A 17312-nucleotide genomic window follows, 5' to 3' on the forward strand; every position below is an offset into this window, starting at 1 on the left:
AGAGCATGAAAATGAGTATCAAATTCCACGAAAAAGGCCAACAATCAAAATATTTCACTCTGAGGTAAACGTGGTGCGCAACTAGTCAATTAAACAACACTGCTGTCACAGGACCGTGCTCCTAGCATGACTTAAAACCGTGACATTAATTTTTACTCTATATAATAGCCACTACATACACACATACTGAGCCACAGATTTGCACGCTGCTTCGTGTGGTTTCACTCACCGGTACTTTGCATGAGTACGTCTCTTAGATTTCACTGCAGGAGTTTCAGTATGAATTACGGCCTGTATGGGCTCTCATAGTGTAATGCTGACATGCATTAATGTGAGAGCAGATGTATTACAGTGACTGAGTGCAGAGCTGTATGCGAGTCTGCTCCTCATACATCCACTAATGCCGCTGCTGTTCAGAGGTTTAATTGGATATATGCAAATCCAGGGAAACTTTAAGAGAAGAGTAGAGGGATTTAAGTGCATTAACGGCCTAGGAGTGCGGAAATGAGAGTGCAAACATACTGTAACTCGCATACAGTACGCGCATTAGTACACAAACAACTCTCTCCATCTCCCTCACACACAAGATTAGAGGATAAGGCTGGCATTAGTTTTATCTTTTTTCATGATTAGCAGCAAATCCCATGAAAAGACCGAAGCCACCGATGAATTCCCCCTAAGTGCTGTCTGTGCAGCCGCAGTCTATCATATACAGCTCCACTATCAAACATACACAACATAAAACAAGATTTTGTTTAACACAATTTTGTTTCCACCTCATAAGCAGGCGGTACATCCATGAGCATGCTCAGTGACGCCTTCCTAATATAGAAGTATTCTTCAAATGCAGTTGCAGTTATAGAAAATTGCATGCCACATTCTTCATAATGAAGGAATATGCACAAAGATGTAGATCACATCTGGACAACTTATAATTATAAGAAGGATAATATCATTTAAAAATAAGATAAAATAATCTCTGCATACATTGTTTTGCACACGCACAATGCATTTGAGCTGCACTGCAAAGAAGATTTGGGTTTTAATGGGCCACTCAGCTTTCATAGAGCACGAATAAGCTGTGAGATAAGGACGGCATAAAAGGAACACTGCAAAGTGAAGAACAAAGGTGCAAGACTTGCATAAATTTACTCCTCTTGACAACCACCACTGGGCACAATTTCTCTGTTGCACAGCTGGCCACTGGCACCATAACAAATCAACAGTTTGGGGAAAGGAAGAGAGCCAGAGAAACAAACGAGGGAAAGAGACTTCACGGTCACATTGTGCTACTTCTTAAAGGGTGCATATGTCCAGCAGGGAGGGGAATTGGCTGAGGCAGATTTTCAGACACATATGAGGAGCCGAGCCTGCGAGCGAGGAGGTTGCCAAGGGCTGCAGGGCAGCTGGGAAGAGGGCTCACAGTGTGAGGGGAATGACATGGGCCACTCTCTCTGTAAAGCTGGCCTGGCAGAGGGGAATGAGGTCTGGCATGCTAATCAACCACTTGAGGCAGGAGGAGGAGACAAATACTCAGATGTTGTTTCTGTTATGATCATAAACAGCTGATGTGCCACTTTGATGTGCACTGTCTGAGTCAAACTTCATGTTCAAACGGCTAATGAAAATATGGCGGCTGTCACGGCACATAATAAACACTTTCCTCATATTCATGTTGAACAGCTGTGTGAATGTATAAATATGACTTTCTCTCCTAGTCTGCAAAAATAAAACTGTTAAACATCTGTTGTTTTTTTTTCTGGGGAAAATATCAATAATAAAAAACAGCTGAGTCCAAATCCTGCAGCTCACTTGTGGTTTCTCCCCATTTTAAATTTTATTTATTTATTTATTTATTTTAAACCCACACTTTTTATTCTTGGCGTACTTTGAGCTGTCAAAATCACAAGCGAACGTATTCTTCTTGAAAGTGTCCTCGTGCTGCAAAAATTATAACAGCCATGGATGTCTAGGGACATAAAAATCTGTGGGAAAATCTGTTCAAATCTGGTTTGGCCTTTAAAAAATTCAGTGAAAATATGTAACGAGAATTAACAGCTCGGGTTTCTAAGCCTCTGTTTCTCCGCAGGTTGCACTGATTTTTAACCTTGTCCGCATCAGTTGCCATCAGTTATTCATTTCATCGCATTAGATCAGGGTTGTCAAATTCATTTTACAATGAGGTGCAATTTTAACAGTACGTCCGAGTTTTTTCTAACTAATAGAGAAATGCTGCTTTACTACATTGAGGAAATATCCCTGAAGTAGATTAATAAAATTACAGAAAAAGTTCTGGTAGCTGGAGGTTTTTGTTAATTCATAGAAAATGTTCTTATTTTTATTGTGGACAAACTATTAAAAAAGAGAAAAAAACATTTCAATGTTTATCTATCACTTAGTTACTTTAGTGCAGTATGAATGGTCATGTGGGACTTTATCAGGAGGACAAGCTGTAACACTTATGAAAATACATTTAGAAGTCACAAATCGATGCCATCCTTCACAATTTCCAGTGGGCCAGATTGGAGTCTTTGGCAGGCCGATTCTGACCCACGGGCCTTATGTTTGACAATCGCTGCATAAGATATAAGTTCAAATATCATATACATTTAGTTATGACCAAAAATGTGCCGTGTGAAATGACTAGGCCAAATTATAAGCAGTTCACCTTTAAGCCCCAAAGAGTTTGGGACAAACTTCAGCCATAGCTTTTGTAAGCAGAAATGCATGAAAACCCCCCAAAACCAAAACGGGAACCTTAAAAACCTGAAGGTTCTGTCATAATCTAAATGAAGAAATATCTCACTATGGTTGCCAGACATTGAGGGGGGGAAAAGAGCTATTTTAATTTCCCTTCCTGTACCGAAGACAAATCATTATGATGCTATCTCACTGATGTCTACTCGGGCTATTTTTAACAATACTGCTGTATTGCCTTTGATCCTAAACCATAGAAACATCAATCAGAAAGCTGCTGGGTGAGAGTGCATCAGCACTTATGGAGAGGCACAACCTGAGACTGCAGTGTAACAGGAGGAGGGGGTCTTTGCCGGAGCTTCGGAGACGAAAACGCTTTGATTTCAACTTTCTTATTTTACACTTCTGAATGCCCGCTCACGTCTGCCATTAATTCGCGTTTTCGGGGTAGGCTGCTGGATTACAGACACATTTGACCCTGAATTTGACATTTGTTAAATAATTTCAAAGGGTTAGCAATCACACAATTCAGACACGTCTTCATGTTTGCAGCCAGGAACAGGGTGAAATTACCTGGCGGTTGTGTTAATGGGCTCTGTCAAGTGCACTACAGATCCAGATTAGACATAATTGATCTAGAAATGGCTATGCTTGGCATAAGCAGGGGAGCCTGAGAAAACAAGCAAACAACACTGTTTCAGAAAGAGATGGACAGAGAGTGTGTCGGGAATCGTCACAGGAGATGTGTGGCAGTAGCTGTAGCTGAGGTGTATATCCTGTGGGTGGAGGACAGGGAGTCTCTTTGAAAAAGCACACTGAAATATTGGTTTTCTTCAGATTATGTCTGGATGACAACACTGCTTTGTCTGCTTACATTACCTCTCCACTCTGCTGACAGAAATTTCTATACCTGAGTGTGTAGTTGTTTCCCCTGTTTTTTTTCCCCCCCTTTCCCTCCTGTGTTTCCTAGCTCCTCAGGTGCCTAGACACCATGCTCTGTTGCAGGCTAATTACCTGTGTCGCTCTGGGAGGAGATGAGGGGAGATCCCCAAGCAGAAGAGACAGCTGTCTTTGCGCCTTTCCAAGCTACTGTAGGGCCCTCCCCTCTGTGCATGACAAGCGCCGATGTTACAGACAGAAATCATGTCAAGGCCACTTCAGCCTCCACCTCAATTAGAGCAAATCCGGGGAGGAAGAGTGACAGAGACTGCATTTCTTCTCTTGTTCTTTTAGTAATAGTTGTCTCCTTTTAAATGGATATGCCTTTTGCTCATCTTTTCATGAGACAACCTCCTGCATCAAGGCTCATGTCTTGAATTAATCTCCACATTTTTATATTTCACCACTTCCAGCATGTGATTCTGCATTTACAATAAAGAAATGAGTAAAGTTCAATATGTATTTCATTTCTATCATGTGAACTGTTTTTACCTCAATGTGCTTTGGGTGCAGACTAAACTGCTATCTCTCTGCTGAACTGGACGAGATAACCTTTTTTGATGTTGCCTTTTAGAGCATTTTTAATGCCACCATCTGATAAGGCTTGCTTTGTGTTTAATTGTGCTAACAGCCGACATTATTATTAGTTTTTGCATCCTAATTAGCAGATATTTGTGTTTGTGTGGTTGACCCGTGAAGTCTGTAGTAGAAATGGGAGTATGGAGCCAAGTATCAATAGTATTGATACCAGTGTTGCTATCGGTATCAGACTGATACTGTTGAGCTCACTTAGGCATGCTAAATTATTTTTTGGAAATAAAAAAATACATACCTCAAACATGCCCACTGAGAAAAACAGGACCTTTTATTTGTAGCCTGTAGCATATTTAAGTTTACCCAAGGTGCTTTAGGTCAGTGGTCTCCAACCTTTTTTTGCGCCACGGACCGGTTTATGCCCGACAATATTTTCACGGACCGGCCTTTAAGGTGTCGCGGATAAACACAACAAAATAAAACTAGTACCGGTACTGAAAAAAAGAAGATTTATTCATAACACACCTGAAAAGACCCAGGAAAACCAAGTTAACGATAAAAACGATAACAAAATAACTGAAAACCAATAAAAACCCTGAAAACCATACATTTCACACTCAACTCTCGCGGCCCAGTACCAAATGAATCACGGACCGGTACCGGTCCGAGGCCCGCGGTTGGGGACCACTGCTTTAGATCTTATCTTAAAACTGACTCCTTATACTGCCAAACTTTCTCTTATGTCTTTGTATACATGTGTGTTTGTGTACTCTGTGGCTACTCCAACTTCCTTCGAAAGACTAGCATGCTAGGCTAACAGATGTTTCTAAATTGGTTAAAGGGCTAATGTTAGCTGGTGATACTGTAGCTAACATTAGCTAAAGTATCACCAGTTAACATTAGCTAATGTTAGCTAAATGCTAACATTAGCATGCTAACATTCTGATGGTGACAAAATTGCTTTGAAAATTTACCAATTAGCACTAAAAGCAACCTGCTAACGTTGACTCAAAACTACACATGAAAAGTGTGACTGTCAAAGCTGTGAAAGGATAGGCACAAAAGTTCACACAAACCATCTGATATTTGAGATGTTTCAGTCACACTAACAGGAAGTGCTGATGGTGCCACACTGGAAAAGGCTTTCTTGTACTGCCAAGAGACCTAGGTAAAAATATCATTAGGATGATACGCACCCCTGCCACCTAACAAAGTCTAGATGATAATTATGAATGCCTGTGCCATCTGTTGTTCCCCCATCTTCTTGGATAAACATTAAGAGACAGAAGCAGGTTTTCAAAGTTATAATTTCCAGGTAGTCAATAATAAAAAACAACAGATAAAAAAGATAGAATAATTACAGTTTATATATATTTATTAATTCAGCATCTACTCTTAAGAAGGAGTGATCAGTGCATCTTTCAGCACAAAAGAAAAAGACCACAATGGAGCACCTGCAGGGAAAGTAAACAAGTGTCTGCCTAAAAATGTACCATGGGAGGATAATTGATTTGTTTGAGCAGGCCAGTAAATGGAATATGCCAGCCAAAGTCGCCACACAATGAAGCCACCAGAGAGCACGGATGTTGCTAATCAGCTGTGTGATACAAACCAAAAGCGGGCTTCCCACTGTAACTGAATTCCCAATATGGCTAATAAGCCTATCAGAGAGAGTGCTGAACATATGCAACAGGCCTGTCCACATAAGCACCACAGCAGGCCATGCAGTGATATTAAGCTCTTTGGGTGGAAAAGAGGAGAGTAGGAAATGTAAATAGATCCATGCCTGAGGGAATCTGTGGGAGCGCAACCCACATAACGATCTGTCAATTTAATAGCGTGTGGGAGAGTAAAAGTATGGGATGGAGAGAAATGTTCTCCTTTTCTGTTCATTAATCGTCACAGAAAGGGATTGATGGATGTTCGGCGTCTGTCATGGCCAAATTTTAAAGGCTGTGGAAATGGAGAGGGAGATCTAAAAATTGCCATATTTTGGGGAGTTGCGTCCAAGAAGCGCTAATTTCAGTTCTCCATTATCTTTTCTCAATGACTGACCATTTCATTTGCTGATTACTGAAATGGTAAGTTAAAAAAAGAAGAAGAAAGAAACTCAAATATAAGCACACACTGGACGCACAAAATATGAGCTGCTTGAAAGAATCGTCCATAACCCTTGCTAATGTCTCTTTGTGAGTCTCTTGCAGGACTCATGCAATTTTCAAAACATTTCTGATGCTGTTCCCAATGGAGACGAGACTGCGGTGATTCAAGCTGCCATGACACCAATTAGTGGGGTAAATAATGGCATGGAAAGCAGACGCATTCCCACAGCGGCTTTCCCACCTCACTGATCTCCCTAGTATTTTCAAAGTGGCTTTTCTTCACAGCCTGAAATTTATGATGAAAGGGCTGCACTAACTCATCAGTGCTGTTGCCTCTTCCATACAACAATGGCTCGATAACCAGTGCATATCATCATCAGGCTGTCTGCTCTGGCATCAAGCCACAGCACTGTTAACACACACCAAAAAAAGAAGAAGAAGAAGAAGAAGTAATAGCAAATCCAGACTTGTTCAGTCATTTTCCTGAGCAGCCACTGTGAAGCCCGGGCAGCTCCAAAACACCACGCCACTGAGTAAATGTTCAAGCAGGCAGGACTGGACATGTCTGCTTTCTGCTTTCTGAACTCTCCATACTACACCTCATCGCCGTGGCAACCAATAGTGTTGCTTTTAGATAAAACCAGTTCACCAGCCTGACTGCGAGACACGCTGTGTGTACACGTCTGTATGTCCTCTGTCATAGGCCCTTATGTCTGTGCAGCGAGTGACGAGCCCGTTATCACTCAGGAGTCAGTGAGCTGCGCCAGGAAGGAGGTGCACAAGCTGTAGAGATGCTGTCAAGCCCTCAGGCTGAAACAGCACTCTGCAGCAGGAGGAGATAGCTTATCTGTGTGTGGCCAAAGGTGATCGAAAACAGTGTGTAGGCAACAGCACTGGGATCGGGCTGCCGATGGCTCACAGAGCATCTAGAATGAACAACAAAGCATTTTCATTCACTTTTTTTGTTGTTTTGTTTTGTTGCTTTTACGAAAGAGCAGATGACTCCCGCACAGATACCCTCACATAAGATTTTAACTGTGTGTTAAATGCAAGGTTTATATTAGCTTACCCATGCAGCTCCTTGAGAGAAAACGAGATCTTGAGGTTGTGTCCCAGCACGTGGAGGGCTGTGAGAATGTCGGCCCATTGCACCATCTCACCTAAAGGACCTCCCTTCAGCACCTTGGGACTGAAGACATCCCCAGACTCCTCTGTCAGAAAACCCACGTGGACGAGAATCTGAATGCAGAAGGTAGAGGAGAAGAGTCAAGGCAAGAGAGGAATGGAGTTGAGTGCACCACAGCACAATGTTTTTTTAATGCAATGCGTGCAGTGTTTCAGTTCTGTTACAGTAGGGAACTGGAGATTTTTTTTTTGCCCCCATCAATTTCAACTTTTGCTATTCAGACAATCTCCAGCACTGCATGGGGAATAACTGAAAGCAATTGTGAGAGCAATTTTCCTAGGTATTTTAAAATTTCACATATAAATGTATCCAGATATTAGGCATGGATCAGTGAGGTTACATTTTAAATACTGAATATGTAATGAATGAGGAAAAAAGGAAAGAAAAAGCAGGCTGGCTGCGTTTCCACACTAGGGAACCAATTCATTCAACTCTGCATGAAGCCGAGAGAAAAACTGACCTGTGCGAGGATAATTAATATGCACAACGATGCACGACTTTTAAAACTGTTTACCAGGAAGCATAGCTTTCACAGGCTATTAAATATTTTCAACAGATGGCAGCATATACTTTTCTTTTTTTTTTTTTATTTCTCCATCACACGTGTTTTGAAAAACCTTTTTTTAAAAAAAAGATTCACAATAGATCACACATATGCTAGCTAAGTAAATTTAAACATTGCAAGCATTGCTTTGTTTCAGTTCGCAGATTCCTTTATTGTCTCCTACACTGCTAACACAAAACAGCTTGAGCCTTGAAACTGTTTAGCATGCAGAGCTGTGCCCACATATGAGCCACACATATCAGATGTGAAATCACTGCCGCAACAACAGTGCGAATTGTGGTAGGGAATAAAAAAAACCAAACAAACAAAAGATCTCAGTTTGGTGTAAGGGCAGGGGTGGGTGGTGTAGGGGGGGTTAATTTTATAATTTGCACAAACATTGAAAGAATAAAATAACCAAGTACGTAAACAGGACATAGTGATTATCAGCATATGTTCAACAATAACAGAAAGAAGAATGGATCCTTTGAAAAAATATTATAAATCCTTTTATTTTTTTTTAATAGATAGGGCTTCACTTATTATAATGCTTTTGAAGACAGGAATGGTTTGGTCTAGACTGAAGCATCACATTCAGAAGTGATCAAAAACAGCGTGTGGGCACAAACACTGTGATCGGGCTGCTGATCTCTTACCGAGCATCCAGAAGAAACAGCAAAGCATTTTCACTTCTGAATTGAAATTTGTGGGAATTTTCCATAATAGTGATGATGGTGGTAAATGTATAACGTGTAAGTTAAAAAAAAATTAGATTTAAAACTTTACTCTGGAGGTTTTTTTTATTGGATTAAACTGATAAAACTGTAAAGTTAAAGTTTATCTAGAAAAAGCTATCAGTCTGTTTGTTTTTCCTGATTTATCCAAGTCAGGGTTGCAGGAGGGCTGGAGCCTATCCTAGCTGACTGTGGGAGAGACATGGGGTACACCCTGGACATATCACTAGTCTATCAGAAGGCTAAGACAGAAACACAGTCAATCACACTCATGGCAAATCTTGAACTGAATTAACTGAACTGGACTGTGGGAGGAAGCTGGAATACCCAGAGGGAACTTGTACAAACACAAACACGACATGCAAAGTCCACACAGCAAGTCCCCAGCTGGCCAGCAGGTTTGAAAGCAGACCATACTTCCTGTGAGGGGGCAATGCACCATCATGACACCCTCCCTTTAGATAATGATATAAGCTTGCTAAAATGTTTTGATAGTTTGGGGGAATGATTTATACAACCCTGATATCTAAATCAAGTCGAACTCCGTGTAGCTACTTGGCTTGTTGAAGCTACCCAGGTGTTAGCTGGTCTAAAAAGTTCCCTCATCTCACTTTCCACCGTGCTGTGGGTAACACTGGGTGCAGTTGAATCCCATCTCGATCAAGTGACGAGGACAATGATGTGACCGTTTCAGGAGATGATAAAATATTTCTTAACACCCCGATAGCTTCCTGAAGAACTCCAGTTTCTTCTCCCGCCTCCATGCTGTCAGACACTTGAAAGTGACCCGCGCGTGCTTCTCAGCCAATCACAGCGGTACAGACACCCAGCCTTCCGTTTCCATTAAACTCCTTCCGTTTCCACTATACTCTTTCATTCACATACATTATTCTCTTGCATACATATATTTTCTTCAGACATGTATGCATTCTCTTCTTACATACATATATTATTTGTGAGATTAAATGCATATTGAATGCATGTAAATGAGAGCAAAATGTAGGAATGCATAAATGAAAACGCATGTATGTTAGAGTGAAAATTGTAAATATACATGTATTTTAATGTACATAAGAGAGCACAATACTGCAATGTGTGTGTTAAATATGTGTAAACATGAGAATAAAAATATCTAAATATAGAAATTAAAATAAAACTATGTGAGAGTGAAAGTATATACGCACGTGCGTATACACACGCGCACGTACGTGTGTATATACGTATATACACACACACGTACGTGTGGATGAACCGGGATGTTCGTCTCCTCCTGAAGGCCCGCAACACCGCCTTTAGGTCAGGAGATGCACACGCCTACAGTACAGCCAGGGCTAATCTAAAGAAGGGCATCAAAAAAGCCAAACACCATTACAAAAAGAAGGTAGAAGAACACTTCTCCAACTCCAACCCCCGACGCATGTGGCAAGGACTCCAGACCATCACAGACTACAGGACCACCAAACCCTCCCCCGCATCCTCTGATGTCTCCTTCCTCAACGAGCTCAACAACTTTTATGCTCGTTTTGAGCGAGGGAACCCCACAACCACAACCAAAGCAGACATGACGCCAGACCACCAACCTATGACTCTCTCCCCCACCGATGTAGGAGCGGTGCTGAGCAGGATCAATGTCCACAAGGCTGCAGGCCCTGATGGCATCCCCGGGCGTGTTCTCAGAGCGTGTTCTGGGGAGCTTGCAGGAGTGCTCACAGACATATTCAATCTGTCCTTGGCCCACGCTGTGGTACCGGCCTGCTTCAAATCCACCTCCATCGTCCCGATACCCAAAAACTCCAACCCATCTTGCCTCAATGATTACCGCCCAGTAGCACTCACCCCCATCATCACTAAGTGCTTAGAGCGACTGGTCCTAGCACACTTCAAATCCTGTCTCCCCCCCACCCTGGACCCCCACCAATTCGCATACCGCCGGAACAGGAGCACAGAGGATGCAGTCTCCATCGCAATGCACTCTGTCCTCTCACACCTGGACAATAACAACACCTACGCCAGAATGCTGTTTATAGACTTCAGTTCAGCGTTCAATACAATCCACCCCTCACAACTCATCAGGAAACTGACAGACCTGGGTATCAGTTCCCTCATCTGCAAATGGTTACTGGACTTCCTGACCAACCGCCCCCAACATGTCTGGCTGGATAACCGCTGCTCATCTACCATCACAATGAACACCGGTGTACCACAAGGCTGTGTGATGAGCCCTTTCCTCTACTCCCTCTTCACCCACGACTGCAGACCTGCTGATGGTTCCAACACCATCATTAAGTTTGCAGATGACACCACGGTGATTGGCCTCATCAGTGACAACGATGAGGCCGCCTACAGGGAGGAGGTGGATCGTCTGGCTGAGTGGTGCGACAGAAACAACCTGCTGCTTAACACCGAGAAGACCAAGGAGCTCATCGTGGACTACAGGAGGAATGCTGACCCACATCCACCCATCCACATTAAGGGGACGGCTGTGGAGCGTGTGAGCAGCTTCAAGTTCCTGGGAGTCCACATCTCCGAGGATCTCACCTGGACGACCAACTGCTCCAAGCTGGTCAAGAAGGCTCACCAGCGCCTCTTCTTCTTGAGGACTCTGAGGAAGAACCACCTGTCCTCAGACATCCTGGTGAACTTCTATCGCTGCACCATCGAGAGCATCCTGACCAACTGTATAACAGTCTGGTACGGGAACTGCTCTGCCTCGGACCGGAAGGCGTTGCAGAGGGTCGTGAAAACTGCCCAGCGCATCGCCGGAGCACCACTTCCTGCCATAAAAGACATCTACAGGAAGCGGTGTCTGAAAAGGGCTGGGAAAATCATCAAAGACCCCAGTCACCCATCACATGGACTCTTCACCCTCCTGCCCTCTGGGAGGCGCCACAGGAGCCTCCGGACTAAGACCACCAGGTACCGGAACAGCTTCTTCCCCACAGCTGTCAGACTCCTGAACTCTGCCTCCTGACATCTGACCCACGTTAAACTCATGGACTGAACATACACACACCCACAATGGACAACTGTACCCTCAAACACAATAATAACATGGACTGAACCACCACTCACAACCACTAGCACTTTATATAGCCTCTGTAGAAACTATCTACACCCTCACTTATCTTAACTGCACTACTGTATAGCTCTGTGTAAATAATCATTCTGTACATTCGATAATTTTTAATCCTACAACTGTTTACAACTTGCATAGTTCCCATTTCTGTATAGCTGTATATCCCAGATTCTGTAAAGTTATTTATTTCATATTCTGTATAGTTTTTCATATTTATATCCTGTTCATATCCTGTACATAGCTTGTACTCACTACAGCCTGTACATACTTATAGTTATAGAATATTCACAACATACTTCATACCGTGTACATTATAACATACCATAATAGACCCATTTCTGTAATATACTCACATCTATATTATTGCTAATATATATTGTAATATATCTATATCACTAAAGCACTTCTGGATGGATGCAAACTGCATTTCGTTGCCCTGTACCTGTGCATGTGCAATGACAATAAAGTTGAATTCTATTCTATTCTATTCTATTCTATACACACACACGTACATATACGTATATACACACACGTGCACCCATGCTATCTTGCATAGATAGAGCACTTTAGGTTGAAGTTGTAAAAACACACATACATACACACATACACTGAACAAAAATATAAACGCAACACTTTTGTTTTTGCTCCCATTCCCCATGGGATGGACGTAGAGACCTAAAATTCATTCCAGATACACAATATAACCATCCCTCCCAAACAGTGGTCACAAATCAGTCCAAATGTGTGGTAGTGGGCACGTCTGCTATATTGAGATAATCCATCCCACCTCACAGGTGTGCCACATCAGGATGCTGATCTGACATCATGAGTAGTGCACAGGTGTACCTCAGACTGCCCACAACAAAAGGCCACCCTGGAATGTGCAGTTTTTTGCGCTATTGGGGGTCTGGGGACCCAGAACCGGTCAGTATCTGGTGTGACCACCATTTGCCTCATGCAGTGCAACACATCGTCGCATGGAGTCTATCAGATTGTCAATTGTGGCCTGTGGAATGTTGGTCCACTCCACTTCAATGGCTGTGCGAGGTTGTTGGATATTCGTGGGAACTGGTACACGCTGTCGTATACGCCGGTCAAGCACATCCCGAACATGCTCAATGTTCGGGATGTTGGTCCACTCCACTTCAATGGCTGTGCGAGGTTGTTGGATATTCGTGGGAACTGGTACACGCTGTCGTATACGCCGGTCAAGCACATCCCGAACATGCTCAATGGGTGACATGTCCGGTGAGTATGCTGGCCATGCAAGAACTGGGACATTCTCAGCTGCCATCTGCCCTGAACAATGTGAACCATGATTCATCCGTGAAGCGCACACCTCTCCAACGTGCCAGACGCCATCGAATGTGAGCATTTGCCCACACAAGTCTGTTACGGCGACGAGCTGGAGTCAGGTCAAGACCCCGATGAGGACGACGGGCATGCAGTTGAGCATCCCTGAGACGGTTTCTGACAGTTTGTGCAGAAATTGTTTGGTTGTGCAAACCAATTGTTCCAGCAGCTGTCTGGGTGGCTGGTCTCAGACGATCTTGGAGGTGAACCTGCTGGATGTGGAGGTCCTGGGCTGGTGTGGTTACACGAGGTCTGCGGTTGTGAGGCCGGTTGGATGTGCTGCCATATTCTCGGAAACGCCTGTGGAGACGGCTTATGGTTGAGAAATGAACATTCAATGCACGGGCGACAGATCTGGTTGACATTCCTGCTGTCAGCATGCCAGTTGCACGCTCCCTCATTGCTTGTGGCATCTGTGGCATTTTGCTGTGAGACAAAACTGCACATTCCAGGGTGGCCTTTTGTTGTGGGCAGTCTGAGGTACACCTGTGCACTACTCATGTCAGATCAGCATCCTGATGTGGCACACCTGTGAGGTGGGATGGATTATTTCAATATAGCAGATGTGCCCACTACCACACATTTGGACTGATTTGTGACCACTGTTTGGGAGGGATGGTTATATTGTGTATCTGGAATGAATTTTAGGTCTCTACGTCCATCCCATGGGGAATGGGAGCAAAAACAAAAGTGTTGCGTTTATATTTTTGTTCAGTGTACATACATAGCCTCTAGTCCAGTGTGACCATCTGTTCTGACAGGATGCTGATGTTATTGTTTTATCTGAAGATGATTCTGTGTCCAGTCCACTCAGAGGCAGATTAATTGTATTTGAACAGATTAATTCAATCAACAAACCAAAAATATCAGACACGATTTCTAACTGCTTGTCAAAGAATGACTCAGAACAGATTTCAGTTCCCACAACCTAAAAGAGCATGCAATTGCAATGCATGCATTTCCTTACCCTTTCTATTTAAATCAAGATTTTTGCTTCTAGTTAGACTTTAAACAAACACAAAAGACTCACCAGCAGTTACTCATGACTTACTAAAGTATCACATGAATGCCGAGTCATACCTACTGAACGATAAAGTAGGAGGTGAGGACAAGTTTTTCACTCAAACACTAAAAGCTCAGAGTACAGTGAAACAGTAAAGGCATCAGAAAACTGGACACGCTGGCCCGATACACTCTATAAAGATCTCTCTTTCACACAAATCAGTGCATTTCTGTTTGCTCAACAGCTCTCAGTGTTTCAGCAAAGGAAGCCAAGCTTGCAGGGTCTGGTTAATGGACAGTAACTATTACTGTCACGCAGACCATTACAGTAAACAAAGCTCTCTTTTCCCAGTGGGGGAAAAAGAAGCTGGCATTTGGAAAGAGCGGAATCCTATTAATAGAGAGAAATTTGATTTATTCAGTTGAAAACTGGCTGATGAGAGCAACACAAATACACACACATAACATAATGCCAAGATAATGTGAGTTCATTTACAAAAGACAGAATTCAGCAATTCTGAATTTCTTTCAGTCTTGGGAGAACGGCCTACATCCATCTCAGTAAAAATAGCTTATGAAACTGAGATCTGGACTACAGTAGCATCATAATGAGAAGCAAGGCACATATAATGACACTGTAGCTTCTTAATAAGATGCTCCACACAAACATGCATGGCAAATAACTTACCATACGGTACATGGAGAGGATGTGTAATTGTATGGCTATAATCACATATGACTATATTTATGTTCAAACCAAATTAGTTCAGACATTTAATTACTTCATTACAATAATAAGATGTGACTGGACCTCTGTTCCATGTGGAAACAATGTCAGTATCGGTCTGTTTACGATTCACTGACCAGTTTTGACCAGGGAGATGATGTCATTGTTTCAGCCATGTTTCCTTAGAGCCTGTGCAAGAAGGCCATGGTCTATTTTTGGTGAGAGAAGTTATTTCATTAGAATACCACTTAGCACTAGTTAGAATAGATCTGTGTAATGCACCCCTACAATCTATGCAAGTACCTTTCTAACCAAGCTTTACTTAATAGGAGAGAATTTAGCAGTACACTTTCATCTAAACACTGTCACCCCTTGCTCCAAAATACAAAATGGGCCAAAACTGAGACTTTGCAAAAGCAGCAGTTGGATAAGATGGACATAGCTACTGTGATGTCACCCGCAGGTTTCTAAAGTCCTGTAGCCTCGAGATGAGACTATAGTTATTAGCTATACCACAGATAATCCTCTATTTTGAAACACAGTATCACTAAAGACCATTAAATTCAGGCCCTTTGCAAAAAAGTTTAGATTTTTCAGATCCAAACTCAACACACTTGCATTTTTGCGGAAAATACGTCCTCAAAATATGCACTATGGACAAAAAAATTAAGTTGGCATCAAGCAATGATGAACTGGTCATGATGTTTCTAAACAAGAAAAGGAAGAAACTGGGATTCTGGGTTCATCCGATTCTCACGAGAAGCCGACAGCAGGGAGAATTTCATGTTTGAGTCCGAAAAATATTTTTAACTCACAAAATATTTGCACAGATTTTTACAGATTTTACGGAGCCAGTGTGTAAAGGCCTCAAGATTTCTGAAAAAGGACTGAAATTTTTGTTCAATATAAAACAAAATGAGTTCTTACACTCAGTAGAAAAGTGTGACTGCTATGGGATGCAAGACTTGTTGCAACCAAAGCTATTGCCATCTGGTGGCATCTGGAGAAAAAGTAGTTTTAAGGCTTGATTTATTCTGTATGCAGTCCATCTTTGATATACAGATTATGGTATGGAATTGGCATTACTTTACTATTTTTGTGGTCAGATTGGCATCAGACAAAATTCAATCAATTAAAACAATTAAGAACAGAACAAACAGCTGATATTTTAAAAAGTGTGCTTTTGCCTTAGGCTACAGTGAATTTTCATCCACTGGTTGTAGTGGTTAAAAACAGTGGGGTTTTTGTTTTGGTGGGTTTTTTAACTCCTGTGTTCTGAACCAAAAACATATGAGCAGCCTAAGGCAAAGCAGACTGCTGGCACCCCAGAGGCAGCAACAGAAGTTTCAACAGTGCTAATCAATGCGTCATCAAGATGTGAAACAGCTAACACCACAGCAATTCAGATAAAAGTCTAGAGGTGGGGAAATCTGCCATGGCTGTATCTTGTGGGTGTTCTGCATTACACATTGTTGTTTTATGCCATAATTAACATCAATCTTTGCGACAGGCATTGAACATTTACTTTTTATTCCCAAATGTACAATCTAAATTCTCGCCAAAATACACCATGCACTCATGCCAGTGCTTTTTCACTGGACATCTCTTGATACTTGGTGGAAATGCAGCTGTCAGAGGTGAAAGTGCACAAAAGCCTCTCAGTAGTTACTCTGAGTCAGCATCTGTTCATGTCTGTACCTCAGCATAGTGTAATTAACACCAAGCAAGCAAAGATTAAGAAGAACATAAAAGTTCATCTGAGTGTCACGGTTGTTGGTAACTTGGTCTGGTGTGTGAGCAAGTTTGTTAGAGTAGAAACATTCTGTGCTGAGAGGTTTTTTTTCCCCTCAGTGCCGAACCAGATGGATTTACATCAAATTAGAAACTGAGGAATACGTTTCCAGACTTAGAAGACAGGAAAAAAAAATAAATAACGAGGGAAAAAACTGTAGATAAACGCTTTTATTCAGAGCACTCATCTGCTGTATGTTGCTGTCACAACACTTTGAAAAGAGGAAACCGCATCACGGACTACTTCTCCTTCTGCGCACACTTTTCCTCCAGTGTGCGCAGAAGCATTTGAGTGTGAAAATCTCTCATATTCACCCTTTTTTGCTCTCTCCAGTGGTTGCGAAGCTTGTCATCCAGCCGCCGAGCAGCAGAGGCCCACTGTGCTGCCAGCCTGCGTATGCGTCTCTTCATGAAGCTCAAAGATTCCTTCCCGGTGCCCACCTGCTCCATCAGAGCCCCGATGTCAGACTGAAAAACAGCCTGGATGACAGGAGAGGAAAGGTATCAGAAATGGAAGGAAAATTAGATGTGGCTTTTCATGAGCCAATAATTAATTTCATTCTTTTGTTGTAATAATTCCTTACTGAATTTTACACCAGGAAATAGGGATTATGCTGGTATTGAGAT

The 17312-nt window shown here is 42.4% G+C and overlaps 1 protein-coding gene across 3 annotated transcripts in view; it reads right to left on the reverse strand.

The window, feature by feature from the left end:
- Nucleotides 1-17312, reverse strand: part of mgat5b (alpha-1,6-mannosylglycoprotein 6-beta-N-acetylglucosaminyltransferase B) — a 73794-nt gene that overhangs the window by 29147 nt on the left and 27335 nt on the right. For all 3 annotated transcript variants that reach the window (XM_080300937.1, XM_080300938.1, XM_080300939.1), the window contains 2 exons: nt 17001-17165; nt 7342-7511 (listed from right to left, as the gene is read on the reverse strand). In XM_080300937.1, coding sequence (XP_080157063.1) covers nt 7342-7511; nt 17001-17165 — 335 coding nt within the window. The remainder of the gene's footprint in view (nt 1-7341; nt 7512-17000; nt 17166-17312) is intronic.

This window comes from Astatotilapia calliptera, chromosome 4 (assembly GCF_964374335.1).
Source record: "Astatotilapia calliptera chromosome 4, fAstCal68.1, whole genome shotgun sequence".
Taxonomy (NCBI): Eukaryota; Metazoa; Chordata; class Actinopteri; order Cichliformes; family Cichlidae; genus Astatotilapia; species Astatotilapia calliptera.